This window comes from Aquila chrysaetos, chromosome Z, assembly GCF_900496995.4.
Source record: "Aquila chrysaetos chrysaetos chromosome Z, bAquChr1.4, whole genome shotgun sequence".
Taxonomy (NCBI): domain Eukaryota; kingdom Metazoa; phylum Chordata; class Aves; order Accipitriformes; family Accipitridae; genus Aquila; species Aquila chrysaetos.
Genome location: NC_044030.1, coordinates 87,910,926 through 87,935,081, shown reverse-complemented (window position 1 = coordinate 87,935,081; position 24,156 = coordinate 87,910,926). Strand labels below are relative to the sequence as shown.

Genomic DNA, 24,156 nt, shown 5'->3' with positions numbered 1-24,156 from the left:
CTCAAATTGATCAGTACTCTACAGAGTATATCGCAGATTCAAAGTAGATCATTCAGACATTTTAATTTTTGGATACTTCCATCCCTCTTGCTCTCTTCTCACTAAAGCAAATAATACTTCCAATGGCATCACAGAACCCTTCTAGGAAAGGTATTCCCAGTTTTAAGTGTTTGCTCATTCCCAACAATTTCTTTCAGCTGTTAATCTTCAGCTTAAGATTAGGCACAGCCTGAGGGATGGATCAAAACAGTAAGAGTCAACTACAACATAGTGCATTTTTCTACTATTCCTCATCAACCTTATTAGCTGAAACATTGGTTTCAGCTTTATGCCTTCGACTCCTGTAGAATGCAGGGCCAGGGTTTTCTTTTCCCAATATGCAAGGTAAAACTTTCCATGTCAAATTTTAACTGCCAGGAAATAGCATGTGTGAAATTCTGACACCAGTCTGATATGATCCAGTTATTTTCTTAACCTAGATCATTCCAGAGATCTTGTTACAGCATGACCCCAAAAACAGATCCACTGGTATAACCAAGGTCATCAGAAGAAGAGGAGCAGGGGGAGAAGTCAACTGCAGAACAGAAAGTTTAACCTCACATTGCTGTCAAAAAATACATGGACCTATGACCAAGGTGTTCAGCAACACTGAGCTGATAAGCCATCAAAAAAATCATTAGTTTAAAGCATTATTTGCTATGGATGGTAAAATGCATATAACAACCACTGTGGGACCACAAGCAATACTACACATTAATGACTAGTTGTGACAATACTAGTGTTGTGGGTTAACCCCAGTGGGCAGATAAGCACCACACAGTCCCTTACCCCCAGTGGGATGGGGGAAGAGGGAAAGTAAGAATAAAAACAAGAAAACTTGGAGGTCAAAATAAAACTAACAAACAAACAATAATAATAATTGTTTAATAAGTGAAGGATAAGTGGAAGAATAGGGAAGAAAACAAAACAAGTGACACAAAGGCAATCACTCACCACATCCTGTCGGTAGACCGACCGATGTCCAGCCAGCTCCTAAGCAAAAGATGACTAGGCCCTCCAAAACTCCCTCTTTTCCATTTTATTGCTGAGAATGATGTTACATGGTAGGGAATATCTCTTTGGTTAGTTTGGGTCATCTGTCCAATTGTGTCCCCTCCCAGCCTATTGCACACTCCTTATCTATCCACTGGGGTGGCAGAGCGAGAAACGGAGAAGGCTTTGATGCTGTGCAAACACTGTTCAGCAAGAGCTAGAACATTGGTGTGTTATCAGTACTGATTTGGTCAAAAATCTAAAACACAGCGCCATATGAGCTGCTATGAAGAAAATTAATTCTATCCTAGCTACGGCCAGTACAACTAGTTACAGAAAAAGCACAGAAATAGTGAATGGTACAGAGGCACCTCATCACCTTTTCAATACTCTCAGAAATGAACAATCAGATACAGAATAGTTATACATACTAAAAATTTCTTTTTTTTTTTTTTTTTTTTAGAGTCAGTCTAATTTCCCTGTTTTGGGAGAACGTAGTTTCTTCTTTACAGCTTAATGAAAACACATTGCAGAAGCTGAAAGTGTAGTCTGGTACAGAAGCAGTAAACCAGATTGCTGGGGGAATAATCTTACAGAACAGTATAGAGTAAACCAGACACTGTGTAAAAAAAATTAGCTGCAAAGAGATCACAAATATCCCGGTACAAGACTCAAGATTATCATTTGCTACAAGCCTTCTTATTACACTCTGCCAGGAGTTTTCTTTTTGTCTGCTTCCCCCCCACCCCGCCTCATGAATAACAGTTTAGCCGCACATCAGAACTTTTTCCTAACAGAGAATGTTTGAGGAAAGAAACCATAACAATTTGATAAATGGGCTGAAAACTGAGCAGAAACCCATGTGGCCAACAGACTGAAACAGAGATATACGACATTTGGAAATCACATAATCTTTGTCTAGCAGGGAAGTGAGCTATATTAACTTCCTCCACACACAGTCTTATTCTGAAATAGTTGATCACACAGGCAGCTACTCCAAAGTAGCTACAGGACTTGAAAATTCCCTACCTTTCTTTCTCTAAAATAACTTCCCTTTATACCCTAGCCCTGAATATCACTACCTCAGTTCCTCATTTAAGACTTCCTCTGCTGTTTTTCATAGTTAAGTGGAGTGTGTTAAGTACAGTTTTCCAGCATCACAATCACCTAACATTAACCAAGTGTCGTGGTTTAACCCCAGCCAGCAACTAAGCACCACGCCGCCGCTCACTCACTCCCCCCCCCACCCAGTGGGATGGGGGAGAAAATCGGGAAAAAGAAGCAAAACCCACGGGTTGAGATAAGAACAGTTTAATAGAACAGAAAAGAAGAAACTAATAATGATAATGATAACACTAATAAAATGACAACGACAATAATGAAAGGATTGGAATGTACAAATGATGCGCAGTGTAATTGCTCACCACCTGCTGACCGGCACCCAGCAAGTCCCCGAGCGGCGATTCCCCGCCCCCACTTCCCAGTTCCTATACTGGATGGGACATCCCATGGTATGGAATACCCTGTTGGCCAGTTTGGGTCAGGTGCCCTGGCTGTGTCCTGTGCCAACTTCTTGTGCCCCTCCAGCTTTCTCGCTGGCTGGGCATGAGAAGCTGAAAAATCCTTGACATTAGTCTAAACACTACTAGCAACAACTGAAAACATCAGTGTTATCAACATTCTTCACATACTGAACCCAAAACATAGCACCCTACCAGCTACTAGGAAGACAGTTAACTCTATCCCAGCTGAAACTAGGACACCAAGACAAACAGGAATTATATTATTTCAATTTAAAGGACAGAAAAATTAAGAAGACTTGGTCTTTCCAAAGACTTTCACTTATTTATTTTTTTTTTTAAATCTCTCCTGATTTGCATCACTAACATCTCTTAAGAAAGTAGTTGAGAAAAACAAATTCTCTGAAGATTAGTATTTTGCACTCCTTGGAAGCATTACAAACAAGTTCTCAGAAATCTGATTCATAATTTCTTCACAGTTCCATTTATTTTCCTGCGATTCATTCAACACTACACAGCTACTTCCTGCAAGCATCACAGAATTTAATGGTTCAAAAAGAAAACCTTCTGGCTCAATTTTCTGAATGATTACAAAAATACACAAATACTTCTTCAATTTTCCTTGGAAAAAGGAAAGTTTTACCATTGAGGATGGCAAACTGACATTTATGGTTACCAGACTTTGAAACATGCAGTGCAAATAAAGTACTTATAATCTTAACTACAATCCAACTGTTACGTTCTTAGCTTACACACTGGTAAACATTTTCAGTCATTTCTGGAAACTCGGCCTCAATTACTCACATTCAGATTGAAGTGCCTAAACTGCTGCAGTAAGAGACCTGCCTGGAGAGGCAAAACACCTCTTTGCTCTTGTTTCAATTGCCACGAGTCAGCGAGGTTGCACAAGGACTAGACTGTAATACCACAAATCGCTTATTAAGCCTTTTCTCCTTCTTAGCCTGGGAGAAAGCTCTTTGCATTTCATTCATTTCCAGCAAGTTCACAACATGACAAAATAAAAAAAAGGGAAGAAAAGAAATAGAGAGATGACGCAAGGAACAAGATGCCTAGGCTTTCTCACGACCAAAAAGGAGAAGTTTTAAAGTCATTATTACTATTATTACTACTATTTTGTGTCTTTATAGGAAGAAGATCTTTCATGGAGTTAATCCAATGTGACAGGCAAGTCTCTAAACCCTGAGATACAAACAAGGTCTGGAACTTGATTCTTGGAGTCCATGATTCTCCGAGAGATCCTTTATATTGCTGCAAACAAAGCAACGTCCCAACTTGCAACAATAGATCTCTGCCATAAAGGTCCTGAAGTAGTATCACTGCCAAAACAGACCACTAAGCACCATCAGAACTGTACGCCCATTAACCAGTACACTCATAGGCTCACAAAGGTTTGTGTCTTTTTTAACTACATCAACTAAGCTGATAGAAAACAGTCTAACAAACCAGGATGACAGCTATAGAGGTCTTACATTAAACAATCCAATTCCTAAAGGAACTTGAGCAACACTTAAGCTCTTTTTGGTGTATGAGAACAAATGGGCAGTTAGGAATTTGTACTTTGACTTCAAGTATCAACCACCCCTGAACATTTAAATAAACTCACTGCAAATATCAAGGCCTACCACTTCTTTTTAAATAGTTTAAAATTCTTTTTGACTTAAACTTTCTTCAAATACTCTTCACTTTGGTTTCTCTTGGTTCCAGTTTCTCAGTCTCTATGATACCCAGGCCTCCTTAGAGGACGCTGAAACCTTTCTATCACAGATCATACTGTTCTGCAAGAGACTCATTTATAACAAGACCACCTCTGCAGTTCCAAGGGGTCTTGACAAAAGTCTACTTATTGGCTTGTTCTGCTCAATACAAGGATATATAAGCTATCTATCCAGTTCCCTAATCGATACCACTATCTCACAATTCTGCTATGTAGCAAGTTCCTGTTTTACCCAGGATTTAGTCTTCATTACATATTTCAAAATGTAACCTGACTGACAGCGAGCCACACACAAACGCTCATTTCAACAGTGGTGATACTCGAGATGATCGGAGATCAAGCAAGCACAACACTTTGGCTCAGTGCAGGCACTCTGCAGCACAAATGTGAACCAGGACCATTCTTGTTTTCAATACTCCCCAAGTAACCACCATATGGAGAACAATAGAAAGGAACAAGCATTCATAGTGCAGGACAGCATACTACCGCCTATGCCTCCACCTCAACTCTTGCCCCTATAAGCGCAATCCACTCACACTGATATAACACCAATTCCCCTCTCCTCGCCAAGCCTACAGTGGTATACTTCAGCTATTGCGTAACTCAATCACACCTCATTCAACACGATGTGGTCCTCCTAGTACAGTAAGAAGCAGCAGCCTCAACTAGATGAAACAGCTGCAAAGCATTACTGTAGTTTACTTGAAAAATTCCAAGCTTGTCCTAACAATGGTTCTCAGCCCACTTTTTTTTTTTCACACTGTCCAAAGAATAGGACAGCTATCAGTACGGAAAGAAGCTTGCTAGTCTCATTTCCACTTCCCGCTCTGAAGAGAAGCTTTTGTAACTTCTTAGTAGGCTGAATTTCACATCCTGAAGGAGGAGGACATAAAAAAGGGCCCTGGTTTTGTACTATAGCAAGAAGCACTTGGTCTACATGGTCTTACGCATGCATTCCCTTTGCACTGCCCCACTTCCTAGACTTTTTGTGAAGAAGCAAGCTGAACATGTTAGTAGAAAATCATCTAGTTCTATCCTAAGTTAGTCTGTTCTTCTGTCCAGTTAGTAAGTCGGACTGCATCCAATATGGACCACAATTGGCACTAATTGGACCCTTCCCCTTCAATTAGGGTAAGCTATGAAATGCAGTTAATGAAACCTGTAGCCTGGACAGGTGGCTGGCAACACTACTTGTCTTTCTAACTCAACCGTTTCAGTTCTATAAGCATCTCCCAAAGGCATAGCTTGATAGAGAATCCAAATCAGCAGAGGGAATGACAGCACCTGTCATATCCATGCAGCCAAGTCCAAGTCTACAACAATACTGCATTAAGCCTGCTTATCTACTTGGCTTACTTTTAATCTCCAAATCATATGAGCCAATTACTATGGTAATCATCATACGAATACCAATTACTAGAATTCAAACACTAAAGATGTTTTTACTTATTGAAGAAAATGAATACTTCAGTGTTCCCAGTGTAAAATACACAGGTGCAGTGAAAGCACAAACCAGAACTGACCTGAATGGCTGAGACACTGGAGAGCCTCCGTATGCTCCAGGGCCTGCAAGAACTCCACAAGCTCCACCACAGTGCAACCGCGATCTCCCAGTAGTTTCAGGAGACTCCAGCTGGGACTTCCTTCTGGCTCCAGCACTTTGAGGGAACACTGTTCTAAATCCAGAGGGCTACAAAATAATATGAGAAAGATATGGCATAGACCTTAGTACTCTTTCCTCAGAAAGGAGCAGAATTAAAAATCACTTGTCAGCAAACAGATTAAAACAAAAAAATAGAGATGAGAAATTCCTAGCTGGTTTGGACATATTTGCAGTATTTTCTTCAAGTTTCAGGAGTTCTGAGGTTATACAGTGACACCTCCACAGATAGAAAGTGGTAATAGTGACTTGCATGCTAGAAAACAAGAGATGCTTGTACCTAACAATTCTGACCAAATGTATTAAGAAATCCGCTAATTTTTACTTTTTAAAGTCTCAGCAGAAAAACAAGTACAGCATCTTTCATTTTCATGTACCTAATTCAGAAGCAGTAAAGAGTGAGTCAGAATCTAACTTGAAAGTCCAGGAAGACTTTGATTTTCAGAGTAGTTGTTAAAACAAGTGACTGCTGCAGCTTAACTGATACACACATCTGCTGCTACAGTGCAGTTAACTGCTCCAGTAAGTTCATCTCAAGGTATTAACATGCATAGTTTTAAATTTTGGTGTTAAGTCTTCATGCACTTTCAATCACAGCAGATTAAAATAACACAGATAATAAGGAAATGAATACAGCTATGGAAAGGGAACACAAGTTGATGTATTCCCACTAAAAAGATTCATCGGTGTTTCTTTCATTAAATCACAGTGCCATGCAAACCTGGAGGCAAGATATTTTCGCTTACCACGTAGACTTTCGTAGTATTTTACTGGGTGATACAGAGAGACAAACATAGCAACAGGCCCTACAGAGGGGTCACACTGTAGCCCTCAGGTTCTGTTTCCCTATAGTAATACAGTCATAATAGAGAAAGGACACATCTTCATAACATACATTCAGCGCTGCACTTGAAATGCCTCATTTTTCTGAGATATTACCCTCTAAACAAAATCTTGAAAAGCCACAGGAAGTAAAATGATCAGGAAGCGATCTAGAGAATGTGACCTAGGAAGAAACAGTTGAAGAAAATGAATGCGTTTACCCTAATATAGGCAAGAGGAGCTACAGGGAACAGCCAACAAACATTTTCCGTGTTCCCTGTCTAGGGCAAGCAGTTGGCTGCATCTACGCTGAGGAGAGTCAGGTGAGGTACAAGGGGATGCCTTCCAACCACAAAGGTGGCAAAGCAAAAAACCACACTGCTTGCACCTTGTTACTTCTCCGCTGGAAGCCCTCACGCGAGACTAAGCAAACATCTCCTAGAGGTGGCCTACACGTCCTCAATCCTACCTGCTCCAGCTTCGGTTAGGGGATGCTCCCTTCCTTTGTATGAATGAGGTATGGGTTTGCGGAGAGGGACGGTACAGCCACCACAAGCTGGGCAACTCAGGCAGAGGCAGCAACGAAACAACTGCAGCATTCAGCTGCTGTTCTTCGCTCGAGTAGAAACTTATAGAGGAGCTGGCAAGCAAAGACGAACCCACACCTGCTTTACCCTCGCTGCCCCTCCGCTGACTTCGAGACCGATACCACTCGTCGGCCGCGTCGCTCACGATCCCGTGCACTCTCAGCAACGGGCGCGCTAGAGCGCGGCCTCAGGGAAGGCGGCTCCAGGAGGGACCCTGGGGCCGGCACCTCCCCAGCCCCCGACCCCGCGGCGGCACCACGGCCTCAGCCTTCGCTCTGCCGAGACGCCCGGCCGCTCCGCCCGGGGCTGCGCCACCTGAGCCCCGCGGCTTCCCCGCCGCAGCAGCCGGCCCCCACCAGCTCCCCCACCCCGGCCGAGGCTCCCGCCGAAGCCCCCTCCCGCCCCCCGCGCAGCCCAGGGCCGCGGGCCGCTCCCCAGCCTCCCGCGCCGGCTGCCGCGTTCCCCGCCCGTTCCTGCAGGCCGCCCTCACCTCAGCCGGACCCTGCCGCGGCTCCCCGCTCGCTGCGCCAGGTCCCGCCAGCCCTTGCCGGGCGCTGCCCGGTCCAGCAGCTCGCTGAGCCTCCGGAGCAGCGGCTCCGCCAGGCGGCTGAGGGGCAGGGACCCCGGCGTGCTCCGCACCGGCTCCGACATCGCCGCCCTCCTGCCTCTCCAGCGACTGGGAGCCACGGCCCGCCCGGGGCGGTGCTCCGGCCCGGAAGGACGCGCCGAGCGCAGCCGCACAGGGCGGCGCGGAAAGGTGCGGCGGGCCTCGCCTCAGGCACGGCGGGCCTCGGCTCAGGCGCGGCGGGCCTGCTGCCCTCGCGCGCGGCTTGGCTTCGCGCCCTTCCCTGAGGGAACCCTCGGCCATGTCCGTGCCCGGGAGGCCTGTGGCCCTTCGGAAGGGGAAGGTCTTCCCTCGGCTCGGGAGTGCGCGGTCTGGCGCTGCTGACGGCGTGAGGGAACCGGTCGGGGTTTTGTTTTACCCGTTTTGAAATGGGAGAGTTTGAGCGTCTGACTTTTTGAGGCAGAGACCTGCTGCCAGCGTGGGCGTCTGGCGCTGAGAAGGCCAGACGTGGCCGGAGAGCAGCTCTCCTGTGAGAGGGAGAGTAGTCTGGCAGGCGGGTAAACCGGGCAAAAATCGCACAACGCTGGGGACAGGGGTCTCGCTTTGAGGAGAACCAGCTTTAGCTAACGGCAGCTGACACAGCTGTGGACTCTTCTCTGTGACACATATTTTCCCTGCAGTCTCCTGTCAGTTCCCAGACAAGCAGGTGCCCAGCTTAAGGGGTCAGGCATCTTATGTGTCTTTTAGCAAGGCAGAGGAGGTACTGCTCGGGAAGAGTCTCCCAAGGAGAGATGTTTCCTTGAATGCTCTCCATCACTGTTAATGGACAGAAGAGCGTGGCCATGATCTAAGGGGAATTCCCATCTCTCTGGAATTACAGCTTGCTCAAAGTGGACTGAAAGTGCCTTAGAAAGTAATTTTACTAACATTTTTAATCTCTGATCCAATCATTCAAATGTGGCTGCCTGTATTTCTGAAGTATTTTTTTGTGTGACTGCAAGCTTGCCGCACCTTCCCAGTAAGCAAGCTGGAAGTCAGGTGGCTACAGTAGCACAGCACTGAGACCAAACTATAAGCATTGCTGTTCAGTAGAGTGTTGTCTTATGTGTTGTATTGCACTAGTCAAAACAGGCTTTCCACATCTGCTTGCAGAGCAGATGACAGTACAGTATCTCTCCGGACATCTGTGGGTCCAGAATCTCTAAAAAAACCAAGCCATTTAGTTAGTCTTAACTTGAAGAAATTGCATTGAGTGGCTTTTTCCTGTATCATTAACCAATAGGTTATTTCTCCTAATTTAGGTGCAAAACCAATCTGCATGGCAAAATGGATACAGGTAAGACAGTGACTTTGACTTCCTGATGATATGTAGTTATCCACAGCTGTGTATGATTTAACTTAGAGAATCAGGCAGGTGCCTTTCACTTACCTCAGCCTATGGTCTGTGCTTGTTGGGTGTCTTCCTACAATGTCAAACAGTTAAATTACCTCAGGTTGAATATGGTTTTAAATCCTGGTCTCTCATTTCTTTGGGGATTATTTTGACTATTGGGCTATTATATAAAACATAGATATCCCTGCTGCTATTCCTGAACGAGGGTGGTTGTATATTTATTGCTGGACACACCAGTTTCCTATCTGGGTCTAGATAACGCTGGGAGCAAGAAGTATTTAGCACGGTAGTATCTCATAACCATTTTTAGCTGCGCTTTCAGCAAAATGCTCAAGAAAAAAATTTGCACAAAACCTGCTTTTCAGCCTTTTCTAGATCCCTTGAGCTCAGAGCAGTTTGTGCAATTCATTCAAGTTCCTCCTGTGTGAGACTTGGCTTCTTGGGTAACAGGAGTGGGAATACTTTCTTACTTCAGGATTCACTTATTTGCCTTTGAGGAATGTGAATTGTTAGGTGAATTTTTTACGTAGTGATTGTTAAAAGTTCACTATCCACCTTTGGTGTCCTCAACCTACTTTTTAGGGATTGCAGGTTTTCTCATGTTCGGCAGAACTTTTGTGTGCTTAACTTCAAGCAAGTAAGAAATTCCCAATGTGCCTAGCAAAGCAGTTAAGCACGCTTAAGCATGTGCTTTAAAAACAACCCAGTGCTTTATTATGAAAAGCTAAGGCCAACACTTCCTCTCTCAAGGCCATGAGGAAATTCCCTTGGACTTCCATGGAAGTAGGATGTACCCTGTCATCACTGCCAACGCTCGCTCTCTCTCCCGCTCGCTCTGGCTGAGGTGTTCCCAGGAAGAGCCATCTGCTGCATGTAACGAAATAGTCTCTCTTAAAAGTCAAACTGTTCTGTGATCGGACTTGCTATGCTAAGGTCACACTAGCAAAACAAGACTGAAGCTTTCAGCTAGCTTCTCGGCTCTGAAACAACATGCGTAAATTAAATGTCTTTTGTCTTGTAACACAGAGTCAAACCACAGGCCTGGCCCACTTCTAGAAGTTAAGGAAAGAGCACTCAAGGGTAAGTGCACGTTTATGATTTGAGAAGTCAAATTGTTTATACTTCTTAAACTACTTCTGTACTTTTTTCTCCTGTGTGCAAATAGAATGTGTATCATAAAAGATAAATAAACAAAGAGGAGCAAGTTATTTTATTCTTAAGGCACTACATGAGTAGAGTGATTTATACTGTTATTGAACAGAAAATATGATTTGTTATTTGCTTCTGCTGAAGTATGGTAATTTTTGCTCATCTTGATTATTTTTTTTTAAACGTGGTGCATTTAGAATTCTGCTAAATGTTTCTGAAATTACACTCTGGTACTCTTTCCACCGAGTTTCAGCAAGACAAACAAAATTACAAAAATCATATGAAAGCTAGCTTTCTTCTCTAAAGAATGTGTAAGTGATACTAGGTATCCCGAAATACGCATTTTATTCTTTCTAAATATATATTGCATGGCCTAATACTCATTAGGTAAAAATTTCGTCCGTTCCTGACAAAAAATCTGGTCACTTGGTAGCATGTAGATGATTATCAGGCTGCATGAATTGCTTACGCCAACAGTGTCAGATGCTTGACAAATGTTAAAAATAGATTAAGACAGATCAGTGTTAAGAGTTGCACTGTGATTGTTTATTTTAATTACTCTATATTCATGTCTTTGTTAGAGATATGCAGAACCAGTCATTTATTCTTCTTATATTTAGCCAGTGAATTATGTGGTGTTTTCTTTATACCATGGTGCTGTTTACAATGAGTAGTACACTAATAATAAAAGTTGTCAAAAAGCCTCAGATGTCAGAAGTTGAAGAAACACGATATATCACAGTATATTTGGCAAGGACATATTTTCCAGACATCTGCTTTTTGAACAGCCAAAACTTCACTGATGTTTTGCTTGTCCAAACCTTGTTAATACAATAGATATATGATAATTGGTTTAGATAACACAGTATTTTGCTAGTTTGATTTCTGACATTACACGCTCTTTGACAGGAATGCTGCTCTAAATGTTTGGTTTGACTGCAGTGTCTTGAAGGATTTATAGAAGAATAATATGGTTATAGTTATTGTTTGTGTTCCAGCATTAGGGATTCCAGACAGAGCTGAGTCAGGCAGAACTACTGAGAGATACAGAAAAAAATAGTAAATGCAGTCTTTATAAATCCTTGCGTGCATGGGTTCTCACTACTCTTACCCCATCAAATGTTAGACTCTATAGTAATCAAACTGCTGTATAAATACTTACTATAGCCCTATCATGAATAGAGTTCACAAAGTTATAATTGAATTCTAGAATTCCAGTTTCTGTTGTCTTGGAGGTTTTAACTTTTACAAGGTAACAACATTTAAGAATGTAGGCATGGTCACAACACTTTTAGAAAATGTTTTTATGTCTGTCTGGCACAATCGTTTTGGAAAGCTTGTATAGGCTAGGAGTGGAGGAAAGCAGATTGGAAATTTCATGTGGAATTTGATTCTGTCAGTATTTATGGATGCACGGGAGAAAAAATATTCACAGAAGCATGCCAATATTGATGAAACTTTTAAAGGAAAATTTTTAGTAAAAGCTTTGATTTCTGTTAAAGGAAAAGAGAACATGAAAATAAGCATTTAAATATGGCAAAACATGGACAGCAACCTTTTTGCAAAAAACAGTTGTATGTTTCCAATTGTAAATATAAATATATTGTTTGTATTTCCATACAGGGAATATAATAGCTCTTTTAAGAAGTCTACATTGCTATGTAATGTCTGTGTTTATTGCATAACAGGAAAAGTCTATGTTTTGTTTTGTTTTGTTTTGGAAGAAGAAAAATGCTAAACTTACGGAATTTGCTACAAAATAGAAAATCTGTGTTGAGAGATGCCCTGGGTGAGGAAGTGAAAAAATGTGTGCATTCCCAAACGCAAAACAGTTGGGAGGCTGGGAACAGGGAGTGGATGGAATTACGGCTATTGATTTCTTAGAGGAATGTTGCAGCTGTACAAATCATATGCAAAATCTTTGCAAAAAAATTCAGACGTATTTGAGAAATATTTCCAGGGAGAATGGAAAGGGAATTAGCATTAACCTTGGAACATAACTGCATTTAAGTGGGACACTAAGATTTCACAGGCAACGGGATGACAGGATGTGTATTATACATACAGTGCCATAGTTGGTCATTCTGGAAAGGATCTGTGAGGTTATTTGAGTGATTAGGCCAGTGATGTCTTTGTATCTCTGCAAACCAAGAATCTGAGTCATAAAAACGCAAGTAACCAAAGAGTCAGGGTCATAAAAACACAAGCTTTGTTAGCAATAATATTTCATGTTAAGCTACATTTGCTACTGCAAGTTATGTGCTATGCAAATCTATTGCAGTGAGTGTTACTCTTTCACTTCTCATATACATATGGTAGGAATCGCTGTGACTGTGGTATGCCTAATCGTAAACAGTACAGTCATATTTATTGACAGAAATGCATATAAAGTCCTGTTTCCCTGAGCACTGTAGAAATCAATAATCACATATACAAGCCTTCTTGTGGCCAGCACTTCACTTTGTCTGGAGTAAAGCACCTTTGCGTTCCTCAGTACTGCCTCAGTACTTGATCATGCAGAGCGAGAACCGGGCCAGGCTGCAGCAGGACTCTGTTATATCCCACGTGTTGTGTTTTCTGTCTGTGCCAAATACAGAGTAAGGGAGGAATAGTGTGTATGCAGCACTCATTCCACCACGATGCCAGCGTGAGGCACGGGCATGGATACAGTCCCAGGTGTGGGAAGTTCTGCCTAGTCCTACCTTTTAGACACTGCCCCTTTTAGATTTTTCTTGGGATTGTGTGGTTAGTGGAGATTCCTTTCTGCTTTTTTTGTTGTTTCTGTTCTGCTTTTGCTGCTTTCTCTCCCTTCAGTCAATATAATAACATCCTGCTGTCTGTACCAGCTAGCTTTCTGGTTGGATCTGCGTTGTATATGACCATCTCTGTTCATCATAAAGAAAGGTTTTGTGGTTATTAGTGTTTTGGTTTGGAGATTTTTCATGTTTATCTTAAATGAAGTCTAATTATATCGACCAGCTAGCTTTGTGGTTATGCTACCTACTGATACAAGATCTCTATAAAGGGATGTATGAAAAGGTATATAGTGTACCCTGGCAAGTGGAGAGGGAGCTATTGATAAATCTAAAGTTTAGTAGGATAGTCTAGGGATGTCCTGGTTTCAGCTGGGATAGTTAATTGTCTTCCTAGTAGCTGGTACGGTGCTATGTTTTGAGTTCAGTATGCGAAGAATGTTGATAACACTGATGTTTTCAGTTGTTGCTCAGTAGTGTTTAGTCTAAAGTCAAGGATTTTTCAGCTTCTCAAGCCCAGCCAGCGAGAAAGCTGGAGGGTGGCACAAGAAGTTGGCACAGGACACAGCCAGGGCACCTGACCCAAACTGGGTATTCCATACCATGTGACACCACATCTAGTATAGGAACTGGGGGGAGTGGGGGCGGGGGGAATCGCCGCTCAGGGACGAGCTGGGTGTTGATCGGCAGGTGGTGAGCAATTGCACTGCGCATCATTTGTACATTCCAATCCTTTTATTATTGTCGTTGTCATTTTATTAGTGTTATCATTATCATTATTAGTTTCTTCTTTTCTGTTCTATTAAACCGTACTTATCTCAACCCACGAGTTTTCTTTTCCCGATTTTCTCCCCCATCCTACTGGGTGAGGGGGGAAGTGAGTGAGCGGCTGCGTGGTGCTTAGTTGCTGGCTGGGGTTAAACCACGACAAGGGGATGATAATTGTTTTTCCAAAGGGCAAATCCAGATCCCAAAGTTTAGCCTATGGAGTGGAGGTGATAGTAGGAAACTCTCCTGGCATTTGGGGAGTTTGTTGTCTCAGACCAAGTATCTCAGAATAAACAATGAAGCACATAAGCAAATGCTCCACTGACTGTCTAAGCAAGATGAGTCTGATGGAGAAGTGTTAGAAGAATAGGTGAGCAGACTGTATTATGCATGCATCTACATCCTCCTCATATATGCATGTATACAAAGGAGAAAGATTGTGCTTTTTCTACGTAGGTTTAAATGTAGAAGTTCAATGAAAGTTAATCCTTGACCAGTTAAGCAAAAGGGATCTGCCAGATTTTGTGTGGCCCTGCCAGTGTGGAAAATGGCAGATAAGTTACTGAAGACATGGTCTGTGGGATCTAAGGCTATTACAAACACCCATTATTTATGTAGCTATCATTTTTCTTTTGTTTTCAGGTATCCCAGACCCAGTGTCAACTTGGTATAAAGAGACCAAAATATTAGTTGATGGAAGGATATTTCTTAATATGAAACATAGGGGGATTATCAGTTTCATTCCTCCTGTGTGTTTAGCTAAGATAACCCTTGGTGTGGGCTAATGCAGGTTCTTCTTTCCCACTCTTTTGCACTGATGTGGGTGTAAAGTGGGTCATTTTCAGAACAGGTGCAGCCACACAGGGGTATTTATGCACTGATGTGGAGCTTTTAACGTACCTAGACAATGCTTTGGTTGTCAAAACATGTTTACATATGTTAATTGTACTGCAGTATTATACAAGGTTTAGGCATAGATCAGGTGCCCATTGTGCCAGGCAGCATGTGAATACACAGAATGGTCCCTGTCCCAACGGGCTTGTATGGTAATGATAAGGAGAGAGACAATACATGGGTATAGACTGACAGGTCCTGTGAAAGGGGAGGAGGAGCAAGTGCATCTGAAAGATAGGAATAAATCCTATTGAATAAGGGTGTGGGCTGAGTAGGACTGTACAGAGAACAGAGATTACGTGATGAATAGATAGTAAATAAGAGAAAAAAAACTTTAGAGAGGTGGTAAAGGGAATTTTTTCCACTGACTCCAGAGGACGTGAACCCCACAGAAAGACACAAATTCTCTCCTGGACTTGTAAAATGCATAAGCTTTCTGTAGAAATAGCTTCTGTGAATTTAAAATTGCTTACAAAGGAAGATTTCTATTTATAACCAAATAAAGTGGAAAAAAACGTGATGCAAGAGAGGAAAATTAATGGCCACTTTTTAAGTTTAATCAGATTTGTATATTTTTGTCAGTTAAAAAACTTTTTGCTGACATTAGGATTAAGCCCACAGCTCCTTTTGAAATCATTAGAAGTGGTTTCCGGTCCAAAACCACCTGCAAAATGGCTATTACTAAAAATTAAACTCATTTAAAAATTGTTCCTTCCATGATAAAGTGTAATTTTTCAAAAATATTTCCATTCAAAAAATGGAATAAATGATCAAATATTGTACATTTTTTATATTAGAAATAAGTTTCAAATTGGGAAAAGTGTTGGCATTTTAATGAAAATTTAAGTTTGAACAATAAAAATATTATTTTAGAATCGGAATTTCAGACAACGTTTTCACTATGAGTAAGTTTTTCAAACCTGTATGGAATTATGACAAAGTATGAATTTTAAATAGAAAAGCATTTTTTTTCCTGAAAATTTACTCGAATTTGTTTTATTATATATTTTCCTTAGAGAAATATTGAGTGATTGTTTTAGCCATTTTGATGCTTTTTCCAGCCATTCTTTTGCATAATATTATTTGAAACTGATAATTTTTCACGAACACTTTGATTATTTCCTGCCATAAAAGGATTTTGATGACGCATCTACAAATGCCTTTACTGCCTATTGCTGCCTTGTTAATCTGACTATTCCAGGTTTTCATCGATTCTATATTTCTCCTAAATCATATGCAACCACAGATCTCAGGTTACTGTTTTCACACTGCTGCCAGCTTTGTTTTCCCTTGTCCTTAGCTCCCAGGGCATTGAGCTTAGGCAACATCAGACCCTGGTGATACGTGTGCGGTTTTCTTCGTGGGAGTGGAGGCAGACCTGGGAGATGGGTGGAGGAAAGGGAGAAGGGAAGCCATCATGTCCAGGGATAGTGAAGGGGAAATTCAATTTGTAGCTGCTCAGCAGTGGTAATTTGTGACCGAGGAATGATCTGTCATGGAGGGCAAGAAGGCCCAACTGCGGGAGGGGTTAAACTGGCTGGAAGCCAGAATGCCAGAGACCAACTACTCCCTGTAAGGGAGTGAAGTTTCCCTTGGTGGTGAGATAAGAAACAGCCAGTTTTGTCTTTTAGCCATCCTGCAATGTGAGCGTTCGGGGGCCACCTTTGGGCACCAGAGCTGGGCTGAGGGATGGACCCATGGCTGGGCTGAGGTGCCCATGCAGCTGCTCACAGGATTGGTGCTGGTGCCAGCGTATGTTAGGAATGGGCTCATGGCGATCTTTGCAGATTGCTTGTAGAACCACTTACGGCGGTAGGACTCTGCCTAATGCATTGTTCAAGAAATTTTTCTTTTTTTTTTTTATTTAAGCACAAATGCATGTTTAATTCGCCTCAAGGGGTATCTAAAAATTCCCCAACAATTGCCGCAGTTCTGATCAGTAAGAGATGGAAAATATGTTTACAGATCATTAGAGAACCAAAATAGGCATCTTTCTTACCATTACCTGCTAAAACCTGGTGGTGTTAATTTCTCCTACATGGCTCTTCTTCACTGTCCTCCTGTCATTAGATAGTACCTGATTCAACAAGTAGCATCATTGGTTTCCAGAGCAAGACTTGAGACAAGCAGCCAGAATACTCTAATACGTTTAAATGTTCTCTTGTCTTCTTTTCACCAAATGTTCAAAACTCAGTTTATTAGGAATTTAGCATATTTTCAGGTTACTAGTCAATAGCTGATGGTAAATTATCATGATCTCCCTCCCATTCATCTTTCCTCAGTGAATTTCATTATGCATCTTCTGTCACAAGTTTTCTTGAGGAGCTGAGAGAGTATTATGCTAACAATTCTCTTTACAATTTCTATCTAAATTCAATAATTGAAATTATGGTTTTATCTAATATCTTCTACTTTCTCCCCAGGTTTAAAAAAAAATAACGGCTCTTTATCTTGGGTGGAAAACCAGCGTTTATTGCCGTTTTCCTCATGGAACATTATTTTGCTTTAATTCTCATTGTCAGATCTGACAGAATGCACAGCAATCTAATCTAATTTTCATATCGAGAAATCTGACAGCTCTTTTCCCCTTGATGTCAAAATGCAGCTGAACTAAGATAATAATAACTGTATAGTACAAGTGCTTTAGTAAAGAGTATTCATGAGTCAATCTGCATTAAAAAAATGTTGCCAAGGCTCTTTTCAGCTGGGAAAATTGCCATGCTTTTAAAATTACTTATACCCTCCAAAAAAGAGGAAACAGGCATCTGGTCTTCTGAAAAGCAAAGATGAAAGCAGATTTGAAAGAATGCAACTGTCAATATTAGGCAAATACATATTTAAGAGGAGATGGGTGAATGCTGGGGGGTAATTCCATGGCACTGTACTAAAATGGATGAGGGAAAGATTACTCTCTACTGCTCCATTTTTTTTTTCTGTTAAATATTTATATTTCTTAGAGTTGAAATGGAAAGCAAAACGTGATCAGAGATCTGAAAGGCTGAAGATAATGGGAACCAATGCCTTTTTTCTCCAGGCTCTTGTTGCACGCATGGTCTAGATTGTAGTTCAAAGGCCTGCATGAAGCAAATGTAGAGTATTGGCCCAAGGCCAGTCAACAGGTGTCCACATTATTTAAAACCACTCCAATATGTACTAATTGTCCTCTTCTTGTCCTCTTCAGCAGGGAAGCCCATATTACAATGGAGTTCGAACTAGACTGCTTCTCAGGCTCAAAGGTGGTAGTCTGAGGAAGCCTGCATACCAGCTTCCTGCCCTGTACCTCCTGTGTGGATAATCATAGAATCATTGAATCACCAAATGGTTTGGGTTGGAGGGGACCTTTAAAGGTCATGTAGTCCAGCCCCTCTGCCATGAGCAGGGACATCTTCAACTAGATCAGGTTGCTCTGAGCCCAATCCAACCTGGCCTTGAATGTTTCCAGGGATGGGGCATCTACCACCTCCCTGGGCAACCCATTCCCATGCCTCACCACCCTCATCGTAAAACATTTCTTCCTTATATCTAGTCTGAATATACCTTCTTTTAGTTTAAAACCATTACCCCTTGTCCCACCACAACAGGCCCCACTAAAAAGTAACCAGAAACCTTCTGTATGTCAGCGACACTGTATACAGCAGTGCATGTTTCCCACTCTTAGCTTCATGCTGCAAAGCATCTCTAGCCAAGCCACTGTGACCAGGCTGGCTTGCACTACTGTAAAGCTGGTTTGTCATCTTCTGTGTCTGGCAACTTCCAGGCTACACCTGGCTACACCAGGACTAAATTGACAAAACATATTGCCTCTCTACTGCCTTTTCACTACCTCCTCCTCCTACCCGTTCTTACTTCTCATATCAAAAATACTGAACTCCTCCCCCCCCCCTCCCTTCTCTCCTCATACACTCCAGAGGTCTTGTGCTGAGCCAGGTTGCCTGTTACGAGGTGCCGGAGCCAGCAGCCTTACAGGAAGGCTGCTGCAGCTCCATACCCACAAGTCCAACCAGTGAGGCTGAGCACATGTACTCCATAGGCACATACACACCTGCATACAACACACCTATATGTTGTATGCTGGGAGAGGGTGCTGATCTGGTTGCCCCATCTGCTGTTGTTCATCTGTGCTTTTTTGTGTGCATGGAGTCAAACTGTCACACAACCTAGCATAGTCCCTTCTAGTATCCTTCCCGTTAACCACCTTCTCTTCCTGCTTTTCACCTCCCAGGTAACTCTGTGGAAAAGGTGTCCGTGGCAGGGTTTGCCCGAAGGAAATGAAAATATACCTAGCTTCTTTGTGCTCTTTACCTGAGAGGCACATTCCAGGCAAGCCATGCAAGCCCCTTGCTATGTAGCCATTAAGCTCTAATCTAGCTCCCACATATTTTCTTACTAACTGACTTTGATCAGTGTCTGCAGTGGACTGTGACATGAAGCTGGGTGCTGACAGGTCCAATGACGGCTCTGCTTGTGGCCCTGCAGAGAGCAGATAGAGTGCTATAGGGTTCTTGAAAGGGCATTGGGAAAGGTTGCTGTCCTAGGGAGCTAGTGGCTGGTGATTTTGCAGCCAGGAGAGACACATAAGCTAAAAAGGTCACAATGGGAGAAGCAGAGAGAAGGAAAAGGAGAATGAATAGAGGTGTCTTTAAATTGCTTCACCAGATTAGCAGGATGGCAAGAAAGTTTTTCCTGCTGTTGTCCTTCATGTCATACCAGTTTTGTGAATAAAAATAGGTAGTTATTTTTCAGACCTTTTAGTCTGGCATCCCCTTCATGAGATCAAATTTACTTGAAACTCAGTTCTGCTACACTGCTTTCCCTGATGAGTGCATCTCTGGATGGTGCAAGAGTCCTGCTGGGATTAGTGTGGGTACCCTATGGTGAAGAATGACCCAGAGTGCCTCTAGTAGTATACAAAAAAGTCTCAAGTATCTAAAATTGTGAGATTTGGGAATGCTTAGGAAACAAGGCTTTTTTACAAGAAGGGAGAGATGATTCCATATTTCTTTGGATTCAGCTAATGGAAGCCTTTTGGTGTATTTCACTTTGTTTTTATGTAAATTCTGCATTGCCATGCCATTTTGCTACTGCACAGCTGTTTGAAAGTAAGACTCAATATGAATAGGAAGTTGAAGCTAACCAGCCTCATTTCATTGTTCTGTCACCACAGAAATTACAAACATCAAGCCAAAGTACAATAGAATTGCTTTAAACAGAAATAGCCTTATAAAATGTAACCATACTGATTGTTCCAGGTAATTTCTAAAAACAGATTTTGGAATTTATGTGCCTATGATGCCAATTCAAGGAATAGCCTACTGTTGTGCCGATGCGACTACCAAAATAGCAGGTACTTGGTACCTGTAGAAGTCATGCACACGTGAAAATTTACATCATCTGCAGATTACTATTTACATTTAGAAATGTCTAAACGACGTGTGCGAAAGCCTATTTTGTGCTGCTACATGTATGTGCAGGCATCCTTAAGAATTTGTTTTCCTAGCACAAATTACTCTGGACAGTTATAATGTGTTGCCATTAAGTGTCATTGCATGGATAGCTGGGTTATAGTTACTGCTTTAAATTTGATCTTGATTTTTAAATAATGATTTCTTTTTTTTGAAAATGCTTGCAACTATGTGTCAATGGACCACCTTTGAGAAAATAGGTATACCCATTTTAGAAGTAATTTTAAACTTCAGGTTTCTTTTATTTGCAGGTGCGCAGAGCAAGATCTGCACTTTATTGAACAGTACCTGGAAACAGTTTGACAGCTAGAATGACCTGCTGTTCTACTTTTGTTGAACTGGAATCAGACACAAAACCCCAAACTTCCCCAGAATTTGTTGTTGACCTAAATGACAGTGTGGGAGACTTCAGGGTAAAATGAGTGGAAAGAGAAACATTTTGCACAACACAAGAGTTACACCTGTGAGGGTGACCCCATGTTGATTTCACCAGATTCTGACTCTTCCAAAATCAGTGGTTTACTGCTTGAGAAGCTCAGAAAAGTAGAAGTATTGTCCGCATTTGACAAATCCCACAGACATTTGCCTAACATGGAAGACAACATGGATGTAAAAAATGTATTTAAAACCCAGGACAATATTTCCTGCCTAAGGGATTTGTCAGAGAATGGTGATGACCTACTTCATTTTAACAGTATGGTCAGTGTCACTGCTGGAAAAGCAGAGAAATACTGCAGCAGACAGGTGCATTCCCACCCTACAAATGTAATCACTTACCGCACAGACAACTGTTGCCTTAACACGGAAGACTCTGTATCTGCTCAGTCTCTGGCAGATATCCAGGCATGTAAAAAAACTGGGCTCAGTAGACCCCTAACCATGAACACCCTGTTCAGTGAGCAGGCAGATACTCCCATAGTAAATCAAAATTATTTTCTAAAAGATGATTCTGAAAATTCTGCCACTATTCTGGAGATTTATGCAGAGAAAGTTCCAAGTGTAAGTGATGACTTTTCTGATGATGACCTAGAGTATTTTGAATGTTCTGATGTGCTGACATTGCATGAAAATGAAATCTGGACAAAGAAATTACAATTTTTATTAGAAAGTGATGATGAAGATGATTTAAAACTGAGTAAGGATTGTGATGGGTGTGCTTACTTCCTCAGTGAAATGCCTTGTCTGTTCCAAGTGTCAGATAACACTATGCCTATGGATACCACCATTGGCTTCTGTGGTCATCACTCAAAATTCAAAGGAGTAAATGTAAGGAGAGACCCCTCTATATACAGCCAGTCAACTTTGCAGACAGAGATGACTCTCACTGTTGGACACCGAGATAAAAGCACCAGTTTGAAAGACAAAGAAAAGTATAAAGTGCCTGTTGCATCTGCAGCCATTGAAAATGACCATCCTGGAACTGAAGAAGAAAATAATGGAAATGGCCACTCAGCTGCAGGTTTCTCGACTGACAAATCAAAGAACAAGGATAATACACATGCCAAGGCAGACTCCTCTACTAGTGGCATAGGTGCTTCTCTGACAAATCAGGCTTCAGAGACAATGACAGAAAACAGTACGGACAAGGACTTGCTGGGGGAAAGCTCATTGCTGCTAGAGGAGGGGAGAAGAAATTTGCCAGAGGAAAATGCAAGGCATGCTGTCTGTACCTTAACAGAAAGTCTAAGAAGAAACCTTTTAAAGTTGTTAAACCCTAAAGAGCTCTGCAGATATGTAAGTAATATAGGACAATCTTTTCAGACTACAGCAGAGATTAGGGAATCCAGTGCTTCCAGTCAGGAAGGTGTCATTTCAACACAAATCCCTGAGGAGACAGAAAGCTTGCAAATGCAGGCTGGTTTGTGTCATACAGAAGAGGCAGATAAAGACTGTCTCTGGGAAAGGAAAAGGACTTGGGGCCTGTCTGAGCAAAATCAGATGCCAAATGAAAACGTCTCACCCAGGGTAAGTAAAATGTTTATCATTTAATAGAAGGAGCTGCTCTACTGATTTAAATGCATTTTATTCCTGTTTGTCACAAAATAATGTAAAATGTAAATTACTTTGAAAGATACTATTCATGTACTTCTGAATGACAGCTACGGCTGGGAAGGAAATCTAGTTTTGAAAAAGGCCCAAATAAACCATAAGCTGTTCTAATTATAGAGTAAGATTGATAATAGTAAGAGGCACTAATGGGACTCTGGACAGCTGGATAGGGAAATCCGATATGTAGGCTATTGCACAGGTCTTCTCAAAGTAATGTTTCTTTCAACGCAGAAAGTTTCTCAAATACCTATTGTGAGCAGAGAATGTTTTGACTTACTTTCTTTTCAGTTTATAGTCAATGAACAAAATTGTCATCCACTTATGGTGCTGGAAATCTGAAACAAATCAACAGGGATTTGCGCTGAATTTATAACAAGGAGGGGAATTTAATCCAGAGAGTTCATGTTACAGAGGTGAATGGAGCTTTGCTTTTTAAAAATAAAACAATGAAAGAGTCAGATATTTCAGCTGAAATGTAAAAAAAACAGTTAAAAATTAAAACCCCAAAGTGGTACTTTCCATGTACTTGCATATTTTATGCTGTTGGTAGGAAATCATCTGGGGAAATCAGTATAGTTGTACAGACTGATACGATGTTCCACCAGTTTTCATAAGTGGGAGAATTGGATCATACTTTTTATTTCACATAGTAAAGACTCAAGATATAGAAATACATATGTATGAGTATTAAATCATGAATAATCTGATCACTGACTTTACTGATTTGAAGGTGTGTAGCTAATTGCACAGAAAAAAAAACCCATTTATGAAAAATAAACACAAGTTTTTTCCAGTTCCACATGCTTTTCTTCATCTGTATTATTTAGGCAAAAATGTCTCCCAGTTCTGGGTAGTAGACTGACTTTAATCTAGCCACTGGGGTGTCTTAAGCAGTCAGAAATCACTGAATTCTTCTGCCTGAAAAACATCCATAGGTTTCTCTGTTTTTATAGCAGATAAAATGCCAATCACATTTTAGCAGGCCATAATGTTCTTATGATGGGGAACACCCCCCTATTGAAATTAACCTACTGAGAATTTCTTGACAGTAGGTATTACCATGGTTTGCAAGAGGCATTGTTTCATTTTTTTCCCAGTGCAGTACAATAATTTAAATTGCAGAAACCTCTTAGCAAAGAGCAGCTGTTATGTTACTGTAAGTGCCATGGTCAAATTTCAGATTGGCTAGTTAGAATCTTGCTACCTGGAGTCAGTATGTATTTCTTCTGTTTGTGTGTCCATGACCAAAACTTTACATTAGATAAAAATAAGTAGGAAGGAAGTATCGGTGTACACAAAAGGGCTAGAGGTGAGCACAAACCAAACCCCTGGTTTTAAACACACATGAATGAAGATGAAATTTAGGTGTATGTTCAAAATTATGTGGTCTTGAAAATGAGCCAAACAAAAGCATCCCATTTGGAAACTACTCTTCATAGCACAAGGAAAATGTGGACAGCTTCTCACAGCTCCCATACAGTAAGCCAGAAACTCCTCAACAATCTGCTTGTGTAAACTAAGAAAGGCAAGAAAGAATCAACCTCCTACTGCTGCACACAGATTTACATAAAAGTGCACTGTGGTATTAGCTGGAGCCCAGCATTTGAGACAGCTTTGCTGGGAGCAATGTGAGGGACTTGTAGCAAAAACCACAGCCATCCGCTTTTGACGAGTGTTGTATTTTCCCTCTCCATGTGGTGAATCAGGTCTGCTGAGAGGTACATAGCAGCCACAGAACCACAGCATTAATTACCCAAGGATTTACAC

At 41.5% G+C, this 24,156-nt stretch overlaps 2 protein-coding genes across 7 annotated transcripts in view; one reads left to right on the top strand and one right to left on the bottom strand.

Annotated features, from left to right (window-relative positions):
- Window positions 1-8,057, bottom strand: part of MALT1 (MALT1 paracaspase) — a 41,209-nt gene extending 33,152 nt beyond the window's left edge. For all 6 annotated transcript variants that reach the window (XM_030004609.2, XM_030004610.2, XM_030004611.2 and 3 more), the window contains exons 1-2: window positions 7,847-8,057; window positions 5,811-5,977 (exon numbers count right to left, since the gene is read on the bottom strand). In XM_030004609.2, the coding sequence (XP_029860469.1) occupies window positions 5,811-5,977; window positions 7,847-8,007 (328 nt within the window). In that variant the 5' untranslated portion in view covers window positions 8,008-8,057. The remainder of the gene's footprint in view (window positions 1-5,810; window positions 5,978-7,846) is intronic.
- A 96-nt stretch (window positions 8,058-8,153) lies between these two features.
- ALPK2 (alpha kinase 2) overlaps window positions 8,154-24,156 on the top strand; it is a 55,043-nt gene continuing 39,040 nt past the window's right edge. Inside the window, exons 1-4 of the mRNA XM_030005283.1 lie at window positions 8,154-8,627; window positions 9,223-9,257; window positions 10,341-10,394; window positions 20,592-22,305. Of these exons, the coding sequence (XP_029861143.1) occupies window positions 20,818-22,305 (1,488 nt within the window). The 5' untranslated portion in view covers window positions 8,154-8,627; window positions 9,223-9,257; window positions 10,341-10,394; window positions 20,592-20,817. The remainder of the gene's footprint in view (window positions 8,628-9,222; window positions 9,258-10,340; window positions 10,395-20,591; window positions 22,306-24,156) is intronic.